Source organism: Lagenorhynchus albirostris, chromosome 19, assembly GCF_949774975.1.
Source record: "Lagenorhynchus albirostris chromosome 19, mLagAlb1.1, whole genome shotgun sequence".
NCBI lineage: Eukaryota > Metazoa > Chordata > Mammalia > Artiodactyla > Delphinidae > Lagenorhynchus > Lagenorhynchus albirostris.
In genome coordinates this window covers 29069649-29093412 of record NC_083113.1, presented here as the reverse complement: position 1 = coordinate 29093412, position 23764 = coordinate 29069649, and the positions used below count along the sequence as shown (strand labels likewise).

Genomic DNA, 23764 nt, shown 5'->3' with positions numbered 1-23764 from the left:
GAATTTCAAAATTCTCTTTGATATCCAAGAAACAGACAGTAACATAATTGTCTCTAGTCTGATATTTTGTATGCCCCCCAAAAGAGAATTTATAAAACACACTGATAATTCACATATTTTTTCTTCGTGCATTATGTTTCGTGTTTGGAAGAGCGACGTTTTCTGTTTGATGTTGCTTTGGACTTAATTGCGATAGCACATGTTTATAGAGAACACTACTGGTGCTCTGATAATATCAAACATAGTACTAGAATATTGACAAAGATGGAAGTAAGGGAGCTAAATTTGGGTATGGCAGTCTCTGTACCCGTTAAGGAAAGAGAATGAGAGAGAAAAAAGTCCTACAGAAGGTATGCACACAGAGAAGAAAAGTACCAGCTTTTAAAATATTCACAAAGCTCTCATGTCATAATCCAGACAGACATCATTTTTGATCAGAAAAATAAGAATGTATCAAAATAATACTCCTAAAATTACCAGGCTTATTTTAGAAGTTTTGATTTTTTCGTACAGTCATTTAGTAGGGGTCTAATTCTGAATTATTTTTATTTTCACAAAAGAACTTTCATGCCACTTTTGTACTATCCAAAATCTTACGTTAAGAGAAATCGCAGACTTTTCAATTAATACATCGTTTTAGCAATGTAGCTTAATGTGTTACAGATAAAACAGTTATTTCATGGGTCATTAATGTGTTTAATGCATGGAACGTTCTATTAAAACAAGCCCTTATTATTGTTATGGACAGGTTCATTGCCATTGTCAATAGAGGCGGCAGAGCTAAATTCCACAGGACGATTACCATTTAGCCATTGGGGGGACCAACAAGTTCTCATACAAATTGAATGATTAACTCAGTAATGTTTATTTTTGGTCAGGTCATGGTCGAAACGTATTCTTATTGTAAATTAACAATAGAAAAGGCACATCTTACATAAGCAAAATAACTCACTTTGAGTGGAACAGGACCTATCTGTGCCAAGCCCAAAGTATATAATTAAAACCATATTAACTCTAGCAGACATTTGCTGAGCACTTACTACGTGCTATATATTGTTCTTAATCATTAGAGACCGATCATTTATCAAACTGAGTTCTCGGTCAGCAGTGTCTCTTCCATGTAATACAAAACTTCGGAGTCTGATGACTGCTTCAAAGAGGCATGCTGTCCAAAGTCCACTTTAATTAACTGTTGCTACACCTGGACAATCGTCTACCCAAAATACCCAAGCCACAGACATTTTACGAGCTGCCTTTTTTGGTAGAGCAAATAACCTTGTACCATACACGGCTTAAAAGAAATATCCTTTATTCTCTGCCTGGAGAGGCCTACTGACCCCAACGTATGAGTGTTGTCTTTAAGGTTGAGTTAACTTTAGGATCATGTATTAAAGGAGGGGCGTGTTCCAAACTTCTACAAAACCCAGTTAGCTCTTGTGAAGGGCAACATGTGATTACTTGGTTGATTTATCCCATTCAAGGAAACATGTTATTAAAAAGTTAGGCTATGGTTTATTTCCCTGTATCTTGTTTTTAACATATATACGCTACAGTTATAATCTTCTATAGCGTTGGCAGTATTTCCCTGTGGGTTAGGGACAGAAGACACACCATTCTACATCACTCAGATTCCCAAATAAAACTGGCTTGATGGGTCAGACAGTTTTTAGAGGGATGAGAGTTACTCCTGTACTGTGGCCTCACTTGTCACCCTTAGAAACGGTCTCCTTTGCTTGTTTACGGCCTGTCCTGTCCCCTCATCTGTCTTGTTTGCTACTGTCATCCTCAGGCCTGGAACAGTGTCTGGGCTGGAATACACGAGGCTCTCAATAAATATTATATTTGTGGAATATATGAATGAATGAAAGGATAATGAAAGAATATTTGTTTGTTATTAAGAACGTACCTTAATACTAAATAAAAATGGAGGTGGGGAGGAGGTTTAAACTATCAACAGCTGTAAAAATGGAATTCCTCTTTAAAATTTTAATTTAGGATTGAATAAAATCAACACAGAGCTGACTCCTTGGTAAAACAAAGGAGTTAGAGGGTACATAAGAAAATACCATTGTTTTATGATAAACTTGAAATTTTTATTTTGCTAAGAAACTATTAACTTTGGGGAAGACTGGTTTTCACAAAACTTTCATGTGTAGGTATGTTTGATTATAACCCTGAGAGTAGTTATTAAGTAAAAAGTATCTATTTCGGTGCAGATATTTTGATAAATATAACCTTTAGGGTATGTAGGTCTGTAATTATCATTGGTGTATTTGGCACGACTGTGTTTGTTTCAGTTTCTATTGGGTTAGGAATGCACTCGCTATGCGTAAATGTTGATTGATTGTTTATTTGGAAATAAAATTTTAACCTCGCTATAGGACATAACTAAATAATTGAGCATAAAATTACTGGATTTCCTATTTGTAGTTCTCTGATATTTATTAATACAAAGCAGTTTTTATTACTGATAATTAATTACTCCATTTCTCAAGAAATATTGATTAAAAAACCACATAGTGAAAATGTATTTAGTCGCACTTTCTAATATATTTGGGTTATTTGCTTCTTAATTAGATGTTACCCTTTATTATAAAAATCTGATATTACATTGTTACAGAGAATTTTTACTTGTAAATGTAGATGGAAGGTGTATTAAATACATTTGCATGTTAGATTTTTAAAAATCCTTTGTGATAAAATCGACTCAGATGGAAGTGAGCATCATTGAACTGAGTAAAAATATCAATAGATAAAATAGAATAAGGGGTGGTACTTAAAATTTAAAAATCTATTCTAAAGCTTATATCTTACATTTGTAAAAGAAACAAAAACGCAAAACAGGAGGATGTGTGATTATGTGTCACCAAGTATGCATCACAAAGATAAATTCCAGGCATGGGAAGGAAAGGGAAATTCATTCTGAGAGGACTTCGTGGAGGGACAGGCCCGAAAGTAGGAGTGAAAAAGATTTGAATATGTAGAGGAGGGAGAGTTTTCTTGGCTAAAGAAATAAGAGCAAACCATTCCCATCCCCCCAAACCCCACATATTTGATATGAAGTATGGACATGGTAATATAACACGGTGATTTACACAGTAGGGACGTTTTTTCACCTTTCCATTCTCTTTCAATCTTAAGTCAAGAAGGAAGTCTCAGTTTGGGGCTAATGAGTCTTTCACGTCTCTCTCATCCTTTTTAAAAGAGAGCAGAACTCTGGCTCAGAACCTTAGGCAGGCCTGCATATTTAGATGGACTGTAATGGAATTATTCAGTATTTCCTTTACTTAGTATTTATCTGGCATTCCACTGATTATGGTGATTCCAGTTTTTAATTTATGCTAGTGATGTAAAGTTTCCTTTTGAATATAAAATTATTCAGGTATTTAACCGTTCACTCAAATGATTAACGTTCAATAATAGACTGGATTTCAGGCAATTTAAGAAAACGGGGGACCTCTACCCCAAATTTCCCGTTCCTTGGTTTCCTGTTTTAAAAAAACAAAAGACAAAGAGGCTCTTTCATCAGGTAGAGAGAGAAACAAGCCTCAGCTGAGCACTCCCCCTACCAAGACAGGGACAAACCATCAAGGCATTGTTGCGCAAAGGCTTCGTTGAATTGTACTTATAGATAGAAGGCAATGTGCTTCCTGTTAGAAGTCCATGGCCTGCCCATTCTGAATGACCTTTCTGACTGCAAAAACTAATCCTTGAGTACTCTCCAAAACATAAGCTGAGGTGTTAGGCTATATATTTATACTATTTATAATTAAATCCAAGTTGTCCACAATTGATGGATGCCCATGAAGTATGATCAGTTAATACTTCCTTTTTTGAATTTTATTTTATTTATTTTTTACACAGCAGGTTCTTATTAGTTATCTATTTTATACATATTAGTGTATACATGTCAATCCCAATCGCCCAATTCATCACACCACAACCCCCAGCCCCTGCCACTTTCCCCCCTTGGTGTCTATACGTTTGTTCTCTACATCTGTGTCTCTATTTCTGCCCTGCAAACCAGTTCATCTGTACCATTTTTCTAGGTTCCACATATATGCGTTAATATACGATATCCGTTTTTCTCTTTCTGACATACTTCATTCTGTATGACAGTCTCTAGGTCCATCCACGTCTCTACAAATGACCCAATTTCGTTCCTTTTTATGGCTGAGAAATATTCCATTGTATATATGTACCACATCTTCTTTATCCATTCATCTGTCGATGGGCATTTAGGTTGCTTCCATGACCTGGCTATTGTAAATAGTGCTGCAGTGAACATTGGGGTGCGTGTGTCTTTTTGAATTATGGTTTCCCCTGGGTATATGCCCAGTAGTGGGATTGCTGCATCATATGGTAATTCTATTTTTAGTTTTTTAAGGAACCTCCATACTGTTCTCCATAGTGGCTGTATCAATTTACATTCCCACCAACAGTGCAAGAGGGTTGCCTTTTCTCCACACCCTCTCCAGCATTTGTTGTTTGTAGATTTTCTGATGATGCCCATTCTAACTGGTGTGAGGTGATACTTCACTGTAGTTTTGATTTGCATTTCTCTAATAATTAGTGATGTTGAGCAGCTTTTCATGTGCTTCTTGGCCACCTGCATGTCTTCTTTGGAGAAATGTCTGTTTAGGTCTTCTGCCCATTTTTGGATTGGGTTGTTTGTTTTTTTAATATTGAGCTGAATGAGCTGTTTATATATTTTGGAGATTAATCCTTTGTCCGTTGATAGTATTTTTTTTTTAAGATTTTTTTTTTGATGTGGACCATTTTTAAAGTTTTAACTGAATTTGTTACAATATTACTTCTGTTTTATGTTTTGGTGTTTTGGCTGCAAAGCATCTGGGATCTTAGCTCCCCGACCAGGGATGGAACCCGCACCCCCTGCACTGGAAGGCAGAGTCGTAACCACTGGACCACCAGGGAAGTCCCCTGATCAGTTAATACTTATTGGAATGAGTAACATCACTGGATAGGTACCAAGCCTTTAAACTTTGAGTGGCATCCTTCTACATCGTGAACAAAATCTAGGATGGATTACAAGGCCTGTTACTTTTGGCCATTACTTGCCTCTCCAGCTTCACAGCGAGCCTCGCTTTCCCTGGCCAGTAACGCTGACCTCTCCCTTACTTATCCGTGATGCGCTTCCTCATGCTATGTGACTTTGTACAAGTTCTTCTTCTCTGCATACGATGCTCTTCCCTCTTTTCTAGCTCAGTTAGCTTCTTCTCTTCCTTTACACCTCACCCCAGTGGGTCACCTCTGCAGGGAAGCATCCCCTGATTTCCCCACCTTGCATGATCTGGCCCATTCCCATCTCTCCGATCCCATTGCATTTCGCTGTTTATCTTGCCTACCCGGCTCCCACCTCTGCGGGTCTCCTTTCCATTTCTTAAGAGTGCCAAGCCCTCTCCCACCTCAGACTTTGCATATGCTCTTCCCTCTGCCGGGAACATACTTTCTCCTCATTTCCTGATTAGCTTCTCCTCATTCTTTAGGTATCACCTCAAAAGTCATCTTGGAGAGGCCTTTCTTGCTGACTTAATCAAATGTAGCTACCCTCCCCAGAGTAATTTTTTTTTGTCTAGCTTATTTTTTTCACAGTATCACAGTTTGAATCTTGTTTATGCACATGTGTTCTGTTTCCACAGACAGAACCTAATCTTTGGACACTCCCTCCTCCTCCCCCTCAAGAAGATGATTTCCATTATATTTGTCTAATAAAGTCATTCTCAAACAGGAAAGGGGGGGATTTTGCCCATCAGGGGACATTTGCCAAAGTCTGGAGACATATGGTTGTCACAACCTGTGGGGCAGGGGAGGCTACTGGCACCTAGTGGGTAGAGACCAGAGATGCTGTTAAGCATTTACAATGCTCAAGGTGCATTGTAAACAAAGAATATGATGCGTTCTCCCAACAAAGAATTACCCAGACCAAAATGTCAATACTGCAGAGGTTGAGAAGCTCTTATCTAATATTATCAATTAGAAGACAGAGTGAGATAAGAAGAGAGAATGAGTTGTTTCCAAATGAACAGTTTAGGAAGTGATACAAGTAAACTCTCCACATGAAACATAATTGTGAAAGGAGTTGAAGAAGCTACGAGCATTCAGTCCTTATTGTTGGATGCGCTAATAGCAATTTCTTATAACCCACTAGTTGCTTTGCCTTTCAGTGATCATTGGTAAATATTTCAAGGCTTAATTTTAATAAGTGAAACGTAATGATTTACAAAAATGCATTAAATTTCTTTTTTTTTAATGTACAGTGTGGGGAAATACAGTCTATATCTGTGTAATATCTTTTTTAAAAATTAATTTATTTATTTTTGGCTGCGTTGGGTCTTGTTGCCGCGCGGGCTTTCTCTAGTTGCGGCAAGCGGGGGCTACTCTTCGTTGGAGTGCACGGGCTTCTCATTGCGGTGGCTTCTCCTGTTGTGGAGCACGGACTCTAGGCACACGGGCTTCAGTGGTTGTGGCACGTGGGCTCAGTAGTTGTGGCTCGCGGGCTCTAGAGTGCAGGCTCTGTAGTTGTGGCACATGGGCTTAGTTGCTCCGCAGCATGTGGGATCTTCCCAGACCAGGGCTTGAACCCGTGTCCCCTGCATTGGCAGGCGGATTCTTAACCCCTGCGCCACCAGGGAAGTCTCAAAAATGCATTAAATTTCTTAGAGCTATATCCATGGTTATACATTTTCTTCTCATGTCAGTACTACTAGGAAAAATGGTGAGCTATTTTGGAGGAGTATATATGAATTATTCTTGCTTACACTTTGTTATAGTAAATTCATCAGTCCCTTCTAAATTAGAGTCATGTTTAAAAGAATCATATGGTAATTTTCTAGTTTTCAAAGATATCTGGCCTGGCACATAGTAAGTGCTCAATAAAAACTTTTCAACTGAGCTGACATCTTTCTCTTTTTAGGTAGAAATCCTAAGATGCAAGGAAGTGTCTTTTAAAGGTTACCTTTTTTTTAAAATAGAAAATGATTGGAGATTTTCAGGATCGTCAGCTTCCCCAAGGAAGTTGTTAATAATTGGTGGCCCTAAAGGAACTTGACTCTCTAAAGAGATAACTTTCACCATTAATCTTATACTGTAATCCTTACATATAGGAAGTTATTATTGGAGAGCTGTGTACCGTGGTAAATGCTAGCACAATTTGATGCATTGATTATGTGGTTCAGAGGTTACTTGACAATATTTTAACGGTCCTTGGTGTATGGTCCTGTGGGAGATTAGAAAAGGTGCGCCAGCATTTTTTGGATCTGAAGACCATGTAGATGGCTCTAAGTTTTGGCAAGACCTTAGCCCCACCACCAGTATGGTTCAGGAGTGGTTTTCACACTGTCCCTGCTTCAGGAAAACCCATTTTTTCTTGGTGATATGTTGTGAGGAATCTCAATTTATAAAGCAAACGAAAACTGAGTTGCTTTTGTTAAAGGGAGATGGATGGTGGCAGTGCAGAACTCAGAGCCCCATTCTTCTCTCTTTCCGTCAGTACGTGCTTCCACTGTGGTGGCACCGTGGCTCCCTAGAGCACAGTTTCTCCATCAAGCAGTCACCAGCTAGCTCGGTAGCCTAGGGAATCACTCTTAGCCAAGAATATGTATAATAGTATCTAATTCAGAAAGTTAGAGGATTGAATTGGAAAATGCATATTAAGCTTAGCACAAATCCTGGCCCCGAGTAAATATACGGTCAATGTTCCTTGTTTGTGAACCTTGGCTGTTTGTCAACAGGAACTCTCAGGCAACCAGGTCCATCATAAAGGCATAAATTGCAGGTGGAATTCAGGAAGAGCTGATAAAGCCAAGAAAACTAACTCCTTGGCCTTCTGTGTGACCATGAGATTCCTCTGAAATACTGTAGGTCTGGGATGCATCAGTCAAGTACCTATACGTGCTGATGTTCATAGGCATAGAAGTAAAGAAAACAAAGTGACTCCTCAGTTAATGAGAAAACTGTGTAAGTCGTATCCTCATATGTCATGGCCATGCCAGTTAACTAATTTATTATTATTCAGTCAGAATTAAAATACTCTAGAGTGGCCTGTAGATATTTTAAAATACTTAGATTTAAAGAAGTCTGAAAGGACTTTTAAAAAGCCTTCTGAAAGATGTATTTGGAGACTAAAATTAAGAATAAGATAGCTTAAGCTCATGCAGCTCAATATCAAAAATAACCCAAAAACCCAGTCCAAAGATGGGCAGAAGACCTAAATAGACATTTCTCCAAAGAAGATATACAGACTGCCAACAAACACATGAAAGGATGCTCAACATCACTAATCATTAGAGAAATGCAAATCAAAACTATAGTGAGGTATCACCTTACACCAGTCAGAATGGCCATCATCAAAAAAATCTACAAACAATAAATGCTGGAGAGGGTGTGGAGAAAAGGGATCCCTCTTGTACTGTTGGTGGGAATGTAAATTGATATAGCCACTATGGAGAACAGTATGGAGGTTCCTTAAAAAACTAAAAATAGAACTACCATATGACCCAGCAATCCCACTACTGGGCATATATACCCTGAGAAAACCATAATTCAAAAAAGAGTCATGTACCAAAATGTTCATTGCAGCTCTGTTTACAATAGGCAGGACATGGAAGCAACCTAAGTGTCCATCAACAGATGAATGGATAAAGAAGATGTGGCACATATATACAATGGATAAAGAAGATGTGGCACATATATACAATGGATAAAGAAGATGTGGCACATATATACAATGGAATATTACTCAGCCATAAAAAGAAACGAAACTGAGTTATTTGTAGTGAGGTGGATGGACCTAGAGTCTGTCATACAGAGTGAAGTAAGTCAGAAAGAGAAAAACAAATACCATATGCTAACACATATACATGGAATCTAAAAAAAGAAAAAAAAATGATTCTGAAGAACCTAGGGACAGGTCAGGAATAAAGACGCAGACGTAGAGAATGGACTTGAGGGTACGGGGAGGGGGAAGGGTAAGCTGGGACAAAGTGAGAGAGTGGCATGGACATATATACACTACCAAATGTAAAATAGATAGCTAGTGGGAAGCAGCTGCATAGCACAGGGAGATCAGCTGGGTGCTTTGTGACCACCTAGAGGGGTGGGATAGGGAGGGTGGGAGGGAGATGCAAGAGGGAGGGGATATGGGGATATAGGTATACATATAGCTGATTCACTTTGTTATACAGCAGTAACTAACACACCCTCGTAAAGCAATTATAATCCAATAAAGATGTTAAAAAACAATAAAAAGAAAAGAATAAGATAGCTTAAATCCCAGGAGTCGGAGGCTGGAAGTGACGTAAGCAAGAAACTTTAAAACTTTAAAAGAATGCGGAAGAGTGGACAGTCAGCTCAGATTTTTGAAGAGAAATAGCTAAATGTGTGAAGAATGCTAATAAAAAGAAATTAGGACAAACTGATAGCGTAAAATCCACTTTTGCCATACAAGTCTGCAGAAGGATGCCTGCCCGGAGAAGGTAGTATTTTAGGAGTAGTGGAAGAGGATATTGTCAGTAAGACAAAGAAGAGTTGGGGTTCTTCTGATATGAGTGACACATTTCTCCAGGATTCCACAGGAATTTGATAACTCAGAAATCATTAAGAAGTGGAAAATTTATATGTTTAATATTAAACCCTAGCAATTAGCTACAGACTATTTTAACTACTTGTGTCTCCTCTTTTTAGTTTTTCCTAACTAGAGTGTTTTAGTTTTTGCTTCTTTTGTTTTGTTAATGGAAAAAGTTAAGATGCTTCCCTCCTTGCCCCTCCAATCCAATCCGATATAATGTAACCATTGTTTATACACTTTTTTTTTTTAAACAAAAAGGGTCTGTACTCTGTTTTGCAACTTGCTTTTTCACTTGCTATATCTTGCATATCACTCTAGATTAGTGGTTTTCTAGAACTGGGAGCAGTTTTGCCCTCCAGGGGGCAATGTCTGGAGACATTTTTGATTGTCATGACTGGTGAGGGGAGGGAGGTTGCTACTGGCATCTAGTAGGTGGAGGCCAAGTTTACTGTTAACATCCTGCAATGCAAAGGACAGCTCCCGCAGCAAAGAATTATCTGGTCCAAAATGTCATTAGATCCAAAATTGAGAGTCATTTCTCTAGGTCAATACACATAAATCTAATTCATTATTTTAAAAAGCTTCATAATACTTTGTAGTATGGTCGATCATGATTGATTCAACTAGTTTCCTACTGATAGCTCTGGCTTCTTATTTAGTGGCATTATAATATTTAATATCAAGAGATCAAACGCTCCAAGTTACAATTCATTTGTTTCTTTAAAGAGCAAAATAAGCCTTATCAGAAAGATTCAAAGAGGAATTCATAGGCTTGTGTATAAAATTAGATTCTGGGTCACTGTGAGTCAGGAGAATTTGGTTTCAAGAAAATCACAGACTCACTCTAAATGACAAGTCTTAAAGTAAGTCATTTGAAAAGCATGTCTCCATTTTTTGATTCTTTGGAATTAAAAGAAGAAGAAGAAGCAACTCTAAAGCCTTTTACATGACTGCCCAATACAGAGAAGGCTACATTTGAAGTGACAGCAGTAACTTTCAGAGAAGCTAATTCTGATTGTCTTTACCTCCTCCTTATACATATTTTTAAAAATTCATTAGTACATTAAATCAGATGGGTTGAACAGAAGAAAACAAAGCAGGTTTAAGATGAAAAAAGTGATATCCAATCCTGAGGACATGGAATGACTTCCAAATGTCGTTGACAATGTAATTCAGAATTGGAATGACCCTCTGGTTAACCACAGAGGGTTTTACAGAGAGGGTGCCCTGAAGCAAACAGATGCTTGCTCTGTGCTTCTCTAGCCCATCCTCTCTATATGGCATATGCATGCCTGGGAGGATAAAATAGAGAACTGATTCTCCCCTTTTGCAGAGCTGGGGAAAGGGTAGTAGAACCAGAACTGTGCAGGAGAAGGATGGCAAACCAACTGGTGAGCCTGAAAGGGTTAGACCTCTGTTTCCACCCTTTCCTTGTCATCAGTTTCCTCAGGACGAAGCAAGAGGTGGCTGTTTCTCTTCCCTTTGCTGGTAGTGTTTTGTTATCACTTAGTTAAGTCATCCAGTGATAGTTCTCTGGTGCAGCAGACTAGGCTGGATAATTTGGGCTTTGTGCTTTTGACCTTTCAGCTTTCTGGCATGAGTCCTTCTAATTAATAAATTAATAACTAGACAATTAATAGCTATCCTGAGATAAGTCAGATCTATCAAAATTACAAGTCAAACCTATCTAAGGAACTGCTGACATTATAAGTTCATTGTTTTTTTTTAATTGAGGTATAATTGACATCTAATATTACATTAGTTTCAGGTGTACAGTGTAATGATCGGATATTTGTATATATTGCGAAATTATCACCACAGTAAGTCTAGTTAACATTTGTCATCATACAGTTACAAAAAAGGTGTTTTTTTTTATTGTGAAGAGGACTTTTATGATCTATTCTCTTAGCAGCTTTCCAATATGCAATACAGTCCTGTGACCTACAGCCACCATGCTGTGTATTACATCCTTATGATGTACTTATTTTGTAACTGACAGTTGGTACCTTTTGATCCCCTTTCCCCATTTCGTTCCCATCCCCTGTAAGCTCACTGATGTTTGGGAAAACTAAGAATTCCCCCCCTTGCTGTTGCCCCTTTAGGATCAGAGCCACACCCAAGTTTCACAATACCGTCAGGATCCCTCCCTGATCATGAGGTCCATCATCCACATGACGGATGCTGCTCGCTCTGGGATCATGCCTCCTGCCCAGCTCACCACCATCAACCAGTCTCAGCTCAGCGCCCAGTTGGGGTTGAATTTGGGAGGTGCCAGTGTGCCCCACACGTCTCCTTCACCTCCAGCGAGCAAATCGGCGACTCCCTCCCCTTCTAGCTCCATCAATGAAGAGGATGCTGATGAATCCAACAGAGTGAGTTAATTGCCTTTAGTATATAACCTACCAGAGAATTGGGAATCACCCCATGCGCATGTCTTTGAATTTCATTCACAGTAGTACCTTCTTTTGCTTCATGGATTTGGAGTAGCATTTGAATTTATGGTGGTTTAATTTTTTTTCTTCACTCTTTTATATTTACTTATTTTCTGTGGAAAGTGTATTCAACTGAAAATTGGAAGATCTGGCTTCTCCTATTAGTTGTAAGGCATTGAGTAAGTCGCTTAACTCTTGTAGGCTTAATTTTCCTAAATCAGCAAAAGGGAAGGCTTGCACCAGACTTTCCAGAAATTCTGAACTGCTCTGGTTCTAAGTTAATGTCCAGGTAGGCAAGTTTCATCTGGTTAGTTGGCTGAACTGCTGCCCCATTGGACAGTCTTGTACCTTTGATGAGGTTTATCACGTAGTGAATTCCAATCGTTTTACATCTTTGCTTTTGTCAGGGAAATGACACGTGATTCAAATATGCACAGTGTGAAGTAAAAACTTAGTTGCAGGTATGACTTTTCTGAATGCCTAGAAAAGTATTCTGTTTCACTGAACTTACTTGTAGGTACACAATTACTCGTTCCTCATTTATTAATTATGTGTGGTACACTTACTCTGTGCTTGGCGTTTTACTGTGTTCTGGTGATACAAAGATTTCTAAGAGGACTATTGCCCCTGGGACTTCCCACTGGGAACAAATAGCAATGTTTAAAACTAGCTCCAGATGTGATTAGAGGTATAATTGATGTATTTGGTGTGCTGAGATGGTCATCGATTCTGCTTAGGAGAGTGATATGAGGAAGCCTTTATTGAGAAGGTGATGTTTGAATTAGGTCTAAGAGGATACATAAAAGTTTGTGAGGCAGAAGACAGAGGCCAGCATTCTGGTAGAAAGAGCAATGAAAGTACGTGTCCATTTATGGGTATCATGAGCAGTGTGACATGGGGGAAGAAAGAAATGAGTTGAAGAAAGAAATGGCTGAAATGTGGTAGCCTTTCCCTTGTTGGTAGTTGAGAGCTGATTAATTATTTGCATAGAAGAATGGCATAAGCAAATTTATGCTTTAGAAAGATAACTTGGGCTGTATATAGAATGTGTTATAAAGAGAAAGACCAGAGAGAAGGAACTCAATTAAAACGTCCTTTTGTTATGAAGTGTTTGCTTTTATTTTAGCAAAGGAACGCATGGACAGGAGGTACCAGTTTAGTGAGACATTCAAGAGAAAGAATCATCTATTAAGGTTTGGTGATCCCCTGGAATTTGAAGGAGTAAAAGGTACACTGGGTTTTAGTTTGAGAGCCAGCGTAGCTATCAGTAAATGGAGAGGCTCAACCTAGGAAGAGAGGAGTGTTATTTTTTTTCCCCACAGGGAAGATGAGAGTTTGACATGGTAGGGGTTGAATTTGAGTTGCTTCCATGTGAGTCTAGAACTCAGTCTGTTGGAGATGGAGCTATAGATTTGGGGACCATCTGCACGTAGATGTGAGCACATAGAAGTAATCAGGATTTCTCAGAGTGCGCAAGGAGCGAGACAAGGCCAGAATATTGAGCATCACTGATTTTTACCTTGAGCATCATTTACGTTTAAATAGAAATGGAAGAAGAGGAGCTAGAAAAGATTGTGGGTGATGAAAAGAGGAGGGAGTTTACCTGAAAAGAGGAGAAATGTTGCAGGGATTTTAAGAAAGAGGACTTGGTCTATCCCATTATGTTAACTCCCCACTGGACACAAGGTGGGGAAATGCACTTAGCAGTCTGTGTTCACACTCACAAGGACTTCAGCGGGATGAAGTGGAAAGTAATAAAGAAACTCGAGGGATGTGTATAAGATACAGCTGAGTTATAACTGGCTATTACACAATTCAAATGGAGTCCTTTCATTTGTCTCACATTTCTACTGACCTTAATAATTACCTCTGTATCAATCTGAAATTGTCACCTCTAAAGAGAACCTTTTATGTGACTCTTAGCTTGTTCCATTTTAAGCCAGGGTCTAGGTTTTGTGTAAAGACAAGGAATCCAGTATATCTCTTAAGCAACTTAGCTGAAAAAGGAAGATTAACGTTATTGTTGATTATGTCTTTTGGGCAAAGCTATTTCTCCATTTTTTCACAGCCCTTTGAGTCGACTATGCAGAAGTTTCTTTAGGAGAATTAATTCTGAGCTTTTATTTACACTGTGAGGTTCTTCATTTTGGGTTTATTCTTAAAAGCTAATGATGATTAAGGCAAGTCATGGTTGTCCAAGAAAGACGTCAAAGGTTGTCAACACTTGAATGTTGTTTCACAAAGAATGGAATAGAACTCTTCTTATTTAGAAAAAGCTTTACTGGAAATAACTTTCATCTTGCCATTGGTCAGGGATTGTTGGCGGAAACAGTGCCAAATTCTCTTCCAAGAAAAGAATAGAGTTGTTTGACTCAGAAAAATCTGTGTATATATTTTTTTTCATGTGGCTTACGTAATATTTTTTCATTGAAGGAAAACTTGGCTCCAATTGAAGCTCTAACTGAACAGACATCTGACTCCTTTGCAAGTTCAGATTCATTAACTAGATTAAACAAGTTGCACTTATTCTGAGGATTTAGAAAAAAGACTATGAGGTCTACAGAATTTTATTGAATTAATCGTGTGAGTTATGAAAAATGGCATTTTGGAGGAGAGGTGAGATCTAGCTTAACACCTACTGAAGTGCATAAGCTACTGGTATAAAGTATGGGTGTGGTTATCACTCAGTACAAACAACAGGCCCACCAACAAGTAGGCTCTTGGTTTCCTAACACCTTGAGGGTTCAGAGCTCTCAAAGAAAAGTTACTTATCCGTTTCCTCCCTAAGAATGCTAGTAATTGGATTAAGTTCCCAATGACCCTCTTTCAGAAAGTAATGATACTCTTGGAAAATTTGAATTAAGATTCAAGACTCAAGGCCATTAAAAGCCAATCTGTTACTACTTGAATCTATCTCTGTTGATCTTGCCCAAGGCTGGCTTTTAAAACAGATTCTGTCAAACACTTCAGCATTCTTGATGAAGTTAACGGCAAAATCATCTCCAATATAGTCATATCATAATCTAGGGGGAGATAAAACAAGGTTGATAAATCATTTCCCCTGCTTCTCTGATGAGTATGTTATATGACTGTTGAAATTAGATGATGGTAGCAGGTGAATACTGGAGCTCAGTGGTATATAAATGAGGGGAACTGTACCCATATCATCTCTATAGTTTCAGTTTCAGAGTTCATTGTGAATATGTGTGAGCGTCTCTAGGCCAGTATTCTTGTGGGCAGGGTTACTTACTATATGTAATAATAAACATCGCCTTATTAGTCTTCTTTTTAGCCTTGGTGATTTTAAGTATCTACTGTTGCTGCTCTTTCACAGGTTTTTAATTTTATGAAGAGTGTCCATTTCCTTTCTAGCTCTACTTAGAGTTTTGACATTTTTACATTTCTTGTTATCCTATTCTTTAGGAAGTTTTTATTGTTTTAGAAAATAAAAGTGACCTTTCCCTTATTGTGCGAGCTTGGGGATTAGAGCTAATTTCCATTTGAGTTTCCGGAGACCATTAGCAAAGTAATATTCTGGTAAAATAAAAGACCAAGCCTCAAAAAAATCAATTCAGACCGATCATACGTATGGTATGCCTCTATGGCTAAGGAACATTATATAAAATATCTGAATATGATCAACATCCTCAATAGTATTTAGGTTTACTTCTAAAACCTTTGAAAATGTAAAATATTTTGTTTATGGGTACATGTGTAGCCCATATATATATATGGCATTACTCGGTACAGAGCGTTCTGTTTTTCATTATTCATAATTGCTATTTAGAGCATATGTTGCGAATGTATTGAAGATACTTCTGGGTCTCATTAATCAATGTTCTAAATGCTAATCTCTGCTGTCCAGTTAACTCTAAGCAAGCTTACCCCTCCCCCACACTTCGTGGTGATTCATCTGTTGATGATGTTTAACAAAACTTTAAAAGAACGATTGGGGACCTGAGTAAGTCTTTCTGCATTCTCTGCAAGTACATTCTAGGCAGTGAATTTTCTTCCTGCTTTGCAGGCCATTGGAGAGAAAAGAGCTGCTCCAGATTCTGGCAAGAAGCCCAAGACTCCAAAGAAAAAGAAAAAGAAAGATCCCAATGAGCCACAGAAGCCAGTGTCAGCATATGCCCTGTTTTTCAGAGACACACAGGCTGCAATTAAAGGTCAAAACCCTAATGCAACCTTTGGAGAGGTCTCAAAAATCGTAGCATCTATGTGGGACAGCCTTGGAGAAGAACAAAAGCAGGTGAGGCAAAGATCCATCGTGGTCATTGCAAGATGATTCTTTACACCTTTTCTGAGTGAATACATCCACTTAATATGACTGCTTCTCATGAAAGCCTTTCTAAGCTATGGAATTAAAAAACACACACACATAAATCCAAACCACTCTGCAGTTATATGGATTTCTCAGTTCCCTTAAGGGTGTGTGTTCAGAACCCATTCAGAAGAGAGTTGGAGGAGATCCAGGCAGTATCCTGCAAGCATAAACTTTTGATGATCATCTTTTCATTTTAAATAATGCGGAATTTTTCCCCCCTTTGTTAAAAAAAAGGCACTACAAAGGGATTAGGTCCATCCTGCTTGCCTTTTTTTTGATCATCTTTCTGAACTCTTGTGCTCTCCTGGGGGGTTTCCAAACTTTGAAGCTGACTCTGCGCGTCTCATTATTGTCATCGGGCATTTGAAATTTTATTCCAAGTTCATTTGAAAGCGTGGCTGTATGAGAGGCACTGAGAGATTAGCCATGCTGGTGGGAGACACTTCCTTAAGGTCCCGCTTCCCATCTTCCCCCGTGCAAGTCCTCCACACAAATGGAGAGAAGAATGGTTTCCTTGGGGCTCAGTCCTCCCCTGGCTCCTTGCATGAGCTCCAGTGACCATTCATGGGCGTTGATTTTCCATATCCTCACAAGAATAGACCCCTATTAGTAATAAACCAGAATAATTGTTTCAGGAATAAGGAGTGGAAAACCCTTGATTTTCTTTTTCTTTCTTTCTTTCTTTCTTCCTTCCTTCCTTCCTCCCTCCCTCCCTCTCTCTCTCTCTCTCTCTCTCTTTCTTTCTTTCTTCCTTCCTCCTCATTCCTACCAACTGGTTACCTTGGGATGCTGCAGCTGTAGAATCTGCCTGTTTGTTGGCACTGAGCTTCATGCTCTATGCGGCAGACTGATTTTCCACCCTAGAAATGTAATCCTAAGGGGGCTGGCAAACTGCTGCATCTAACTTTTAAATTCTGGAGAAAAGGAGAGTTGCACTTTGGTATAACAGCCAGCCATCAGACACCACAGTTTAAGAAAAGGAAGCCCAAATGAGGTTTAATATACTGGAATATATTTATGTAACTCACTGGTCTCACTAATGGAAATCTTTCATCTTTCACTATCTCTGATTTTTCTTGTTTTTTCTCCGAAAGAAAACCCAGGTTGAAAGACCTCCATCTTACCTCTTCTGTCTTCACACACTTTCCCTATTATTGTTGGTTTTTCATCCTCTGGTTTGTTTCAGCTTAGAAATGGGTGTGAGGGAAAGAAGACATGGATGGAGAAGTTCCTTAACTTTCTATAATTTAAACCATTTGCTGCAAATTTCATCCTTGTTACCTTATTTACTGCCCGAACAGAAGGCCCTTAGCTGTCACTCTCATGAATTCTATGCTGCAACCGGAAATCTTTTTCTGTTTGCCATAGTAAACGTCAGAGTTGTACCCCAGTGGGGGTGGCAGGGTTTCATTTTGTTTTAATATCTGTGTGTGTGTTTCTACATTTAAAAATCAAAGCCAGGGAGACCAACTTTTTATGTGAGTTCTGTTGCGACGTAATTTGCCCAGCAGTTATTTTATGGCTGAGAATGTGTGTGCTAAAGGTGGTGCTAATTGTGGTCTTTTAATAGGTCTATAAAAGGAAAACGGAAGCCGCCAAAAAAGAATACCTGAAGGCCCTGGCTGCGTATAGGGCCAGCCTCGTTTCTAAGGTAAACCCAGACAGGGGCGGCCAGTCTCTGAGAGAGTTAGGAGCCCTGGAGCATTGAAATCATAAATGCAACTCCTCTTCGAGTTGATTAAAAAAAAAAAAAAAGCATCTCGAACAACTCATAAACTTATTTGTTCCCGTTAGAGATCACCCCAAGGATGGCATGGAAAATAAGTGTTCATTCAAGCTGATGAATCCTAATTGTTTCCAGGAGTCACTGATCTCTATATATGTATGTTGAGGCTATTTAGACAGATTTCAAACAGCCCCTTTCTTCCCAGCGGGGACTGAGATCTGTGTTCATGTCCTCTATTTAAACTGAGAAGTATGTTAGGCATTTTTGGACATCAGATCATAAATTCTTCAATGGTTGCATTGTAGAGGATATAATGTAATAGAGGATGTTGCGTTTTTGACCAAACTGTTCCACATCATATAAATAAATAAGCCTCATGATTATTTAAAATAAAATTAGGCTCCAAGTACTTTAAAAAAGACATGTATACATGTATTATACATAGAATATACACTGGGCCCTGATGTATTATAAAATGCAACAGTAGTCTGAAGCAAATGTCACTCTGGATTACTATTACCTTGATCCAAAAGGAGCATGAGCTGTTACCTTATATGTTTAACATTTAATTAACTTTGTCCTTAGCCTTTCTAGAATTTAGAGAGGCTTTGGGGAGGATAATGTGAACTAATGTTTTTGCTCGTGATGTATTTCCCCTGGCAAGCAGAGATTCCATTTCATTGTCATTGTTGTTGCCTCAGAGTACCACATAGGGCCTCAGGGCATGGTCAGTGTTGCCGGCAGAGCCACTTAAAAAGGGTTTAGCCCTCTTTTCTCATCCTCACCGGAATTGTGAGATCCACCGTTGGCAACTGCTCAGAAACAGATCAAGAGAGGTACTCCTATACCTCGTAGGTATAGCTCTTAGGACTCTTCCCACCTCATTAGAAAGAGAAAACATTCATCAGGTCCGTAGCAAAAGTTTTTTCTGAGACTCTGGAAGGTGCCTATTGAGAGATATACCTATTCTGGATGGGGATTTGCACCTTGGTAGAATGTGTGGGCCACAGATGTTAAGAATTGAGGTGTACTTGGTGGCTAATTAGACGGAGTGACATGAATAGAGTAACAATGTGCATGTACTTCTTGCGTGGATCGTTTATTCATTCATTTACCTAGAAGCAGGTGCAGGTGATCTTTGTGCATTAGAGCATGAATAATTGATCATACATGGATTTAAGCCAAGAGCCAGTAACTCAAAAGGCATTCTGGAAATAGCATCCATGATTGGGCTGATCAGGTCTGTGACCGACTTAGAAGGGATAACTTAAACGTTTTACATTGGATACTAAAATCCGATTCGGAAATGTTTCCAAATGGATTGATTGATTACATTGATTCTAAGAAACTATTCAATAGGATGGAATTTAAAAAGAATAAATCCAAATTGTTTGGGGGAGGGGTGTTTTTGTTTTGTTTTTTTCATTAGGTAAGTGCAGTTGAGAGCACCCTAAATTTATAGTCAGAGACATGACAGGCAACTAAAATAGTCCTTGAGGTCTAAATTTAGAATAATTTCAACCGGAACCCAAAGTGTGAAATACCTGCTAATATGGTGATCTCACAGGAAGCAGCATCTGACTGTACAGCTTGCTGATTAGATCACATCTAAAGAATTGGTTCCCAGTGGTTGACCAACTGAAGGCCCTCCAGCAGGTTGCCTCCATGATGGTAAGGACCAAAATCTAGAAATAAATAATTGAATAATACTTAAATAATACTTATACTTAAATAGTTATACTTAAATAATACTTATAATAATACTTAAATAATTGAAAGAATCATGGAAGCAAAGATTTGAGGGAGTATGATTTTGGTCCTCAAATATAAGAGCCATCATGGAAGGGAAGCCTAAGCTTGATCTCTGTGCCCTGGATGGAAGAACTCATCCAAGGAGTGAGGTTACAAGTGAGCGAGATTTCAGCCTCAACATTAGAAATAATAAACATCACATGTGCATCTAACTTAAGTCTCTACAATCAGAGCCCGGGACTTTCCCTTAAGATGTGACTCTACTCTCACTTTTTTTTTTTTTGCGGTACGTGGGCCTCTCACTGTTGTGGCCTCTCCCGTTGCGGAGCACAGGCTCCAGACGCACAGGCTCAGTGGCCATGGCTCATGGGCCCAGCCGCTCCGTGGCATGTGGGATCCTCCCGGACTGGGGCACAAACCTGTGTCCCCTGCATCGGCAGGCGGACTCCCAACCACTGCGCCACCAGGGAAGCCCTACTCTCACTTTTAATCTTCACAACAACCAACAAAATTAATAGAAGCTTAATATTCAACCATGAGGGAGTAGACCCAGCAGACGAGCAGGAGCTCTTCACAGCCATCCACCCTTTTCCATTCTGCACTAGGGGAGCATCTCATAGGCATAATGGTGTGATTGCCCAGGTGTTTAAATATAGACTCTTCTTGTAGTTTTTCCTTAAGACTGGCTTGGCAATTTTTTAATATTAGAGTATATAAAAATAATGTTCATGTTTATATGTAGAAGACTGTGTGTATTCTACTTTGTGGGTGATTTAATGGTGGTTTTTAAAGATAATTATGAGTATTTGCAGGTTTCTTCTTACCCAAAGGCTTCAGAACACGACCCTCCAGTAATATGCAGCGCCCCCTGAGCTTTTGTACAAAACCAGAGAACTGTCCACCGATGGACGGAGCTTTACGCTGATCAGGTGTTCAAACAGAAGCCATCGGCCATGGCTTTTCCTACCTTGAGTGATTCTCCATGTAAGGTCACTCCTCAGGTTTCTTCTAATAGTAGATTTTATAAATGTGAGTAGTAAAAATCTAGAAATAAATATTCAGAATCATTAAAGAGAGTGGATGGCAGCTTGATGCCGCCAAGGTCCCCCCCATACACAACCCCCTACAAAAAAACCAAATTTTATGAAGAATAAGAGGGAAAAATAGTCTGTAAGAGGAATTATTCCAATCCCAGTTGCATTTAAAATAATTCATTTTTGTGGAGGTAATTATGTGTTTTTAGTACAAAATATATTAGGCAGTTTCTCTCCGTGTTGAGCCCCAGGTCATTTGTTTATCTTATAACAGGTTACGCAGTCACATGGGTGCTGAACTTTCTCCCTTTGTGTATGACTCCTTTGCTAAATTTTGGAAATATTTGGTAAACTAAAAATATTTCTAAAGTTGTCAAGTACTTCAATTTAGTGTCTCTAAAGAATTCAGTTATGTTTTTCTTATACTCAAGTGAGCACTGTTATAAATAATCATGGCTTTGATTATTATATACAGGGCTTTGAAGTTTTCTGGCAACAGTTGTTTTCTGGTAGTAGTAATTGTTAATTAATGAAAATAGCTAACATTTACGAAGTGCTTTTTGTAGGCCGGGCACTGTTCTAAATGCTTAATAAATATGAGTTAGTTTAATTCTCACAACCTCTGTACAAGGTGAATACCATATAACACTATTTTATAGATGAGGAAACTGAGGAACAGATGAGTGAATTAACTTGCCCCAAGCCACAGCGTTGTTGAGTAGTAGAGCTAGATTTGAACTCAGGCAGTCTATACTCTGTTGTCTTTCAACATGGTTCTTGCTGGTGACATTAGTTCAGACTTAAATGCTAAAGAATTGTTACTCTTAAATATATGTATCAGTCATCTTTTACTACAATAGTGCTGTGTAACAACCAGCCCCAAGCCCAATGACTTAAAAAGATAAGCATTTATCCCAGAAAGTGCCAGTTAACTAGCTGGGTCTTTAAATCTCAACCAAGACTTGGCAGGATCAGCTAGTCCCGCTCGTCTGTGTGCAGTCAGCCTCAGGGGGTTGGTGCTGGACTCATACACCTATGTGGCAGTTGGCTGGCAGTGAGCTGGCTCTTGAGTGGGTAACTGGGCCACATGGCTGTCATCACGAGGTGGTAGGTTCTGACAGACACAGACAGACAGAATTTGAAGCCTCACTTCCATCACATTCTGTTGACCAGAGCAAGGGTGCCAGGCCAGCCCAGATTCAAAGGGTGGGGGGTGTCACTCCACCTCTGGAAGGAGCTTTAAAGTCACATGACAAAGTGCTTGGGTTCAGGGAAGCATGAATAATGGTGGCCATTTTTGACATCAATTTACAATACTAAAAATACCCCAACCTTCTCCCCCAAAATGCAGGCTGCTGCCGAATCAGCAGAAGCCCAGACCATTCGTTCTGTTCAGCAGACCCTGGCGTCCACCAATTTGACCTCCTCCCTCCTTCTCAGCCCTCCGCTGTCTCAGCACGGAACAGTGTCGGCCTCCCCTCAGACTCTCCAACAATCGCTCCCTAGGTCAATCGCTCCCAAACCCTTAACCATGAGACTCCCCATGAACCAGATCGTCACTTCGGTCACCATCGCAGCCAACATGCCATCGAACATTGGGGCTCCACTGATCAGCTCCATGGTGGGCTCGGCGTCCTCCACCCAAGTGAGCCCTTCAGTGCAGACCCAGCAGCATCAGATGCAGCTGCAGCAGCAGCAGCAGCAGCAACAACAGATGCAACAGATGCAGCAGCAGCAGCTCCAGCAGCACCAGATGCATCAGCAGATCCAGCAGCAGATGCAGCAGCAGCATTTTCAGCACCACATGCAGCAGCACCTGCAGCAGCAGCAGCACCTCCAGCAGCAAATCAACCAACAGCAGCTGCAGCAGCAGCTGCAGCAGCATCTCCAGCTGCAGCAGCTGCAGCACATGCAGCATCAGTCCCAGCCTTCTCCTCGGCAGCACTCCCCTGTCACCTCCCAGATTACATCCCCCATCCCCACCATCGGGAGCCCCCAGCCAGCCTCTCAGCAGCACCAGTCACAGATACAGTCTCAGACACAGACTCAAGTATTATCGCAGGTCAGTATTTTCTGAAGACGCACGTGGCAGGCGGATTTGCGCATCTGGAGGAGAGTGGCGTCCGAGAGTAAACCATGTGTGGCTGCAACTCGTGAGTCGGTGTTGGTTATGCAGAAATGTGTAAAAGATCACGCGGTCCTCTCAAGTGTCTATTAGATAGGCAATAAGAACTACAGTGTAGCTGAAAATCATCTTCTAGCTGACTCTAAACCACTTTGTTTTTAAACAAGAAAAGCTGTGCTCTTTTATGTGATGCCTTTTTTTATTTATTCAGGCTCTACCTACAATATGTGAATCAAACCGTTTAATGAATCCTGGGACATACTGATGATTATAATAAACTGGCCTCTCTGAGTCATAGCAAATGGCCTTATTTCTCCCGAAGTGAAGAAACCACACTTCAAGGCGATTGGAACTTCCGAAGCCCTAAAAATAAAAAGCACAGTCGTAACTACCTGAAATACGAAAATCCAGTTTCATACAAACATTTGTATGACGTCAATCGTTGATGGCATTTTTTTGTCATGAAAAACATAATGTAAATCACAGACTTTTGCCAAAGCTCTTATTTTTTTTCCTTAAATCTCTCCAGAAAAAAAAAAAAATGCAAGTGATTAGTTTCAATTATTGACTCCTTTTCACTTTTTACCCATGACTTCTCCAAATCAAACCACAGTATATGTTGTAACAATATCTATGACCACTGTTAGCCCATTATATTCATTCCAATTAGAAGAAAAGAATGTGAATATTATATTCTGTGTTTTGAGTGACAAGTTTCGAAAATGAAAAACACTGTATTTTTAAAAGGGAAATGCACTTAAATGGAGACAGTTATTACAAAA

At 39.5% G+C, this 23764-nt stretch overlaps 1 protein-coding gene across 1 annotated transcript in view; it reads left to right on the top strand.

Moving 5' to 3' along the window:
* Nucleotides 1-22934, top strand: part of TOX3 (TOX high mobility group box family member 3) — a 106289-nt gene extending 83355 nt beyond the window's left edge. The window contains exons 4-7 of the mRNA XM_060131806.1: nt 11689-11958; nt 16043-16270; nt 17916-17996; nt 22209-22934. Of these exons, the coding sequence (XP_059987789.1) occupies nt 11689-11958; nt 16043-16270; nt 17916-17996; nt 22209-22934 (1305 nt within the window). The remainder of the gene's footprint in view (nt 1-11688; nt 11959-16042; nt 16271-17915; nt 17997-22208) is intronic.
* Nucleotides 22935-23764: the final 830 nt, after the last annotated feature.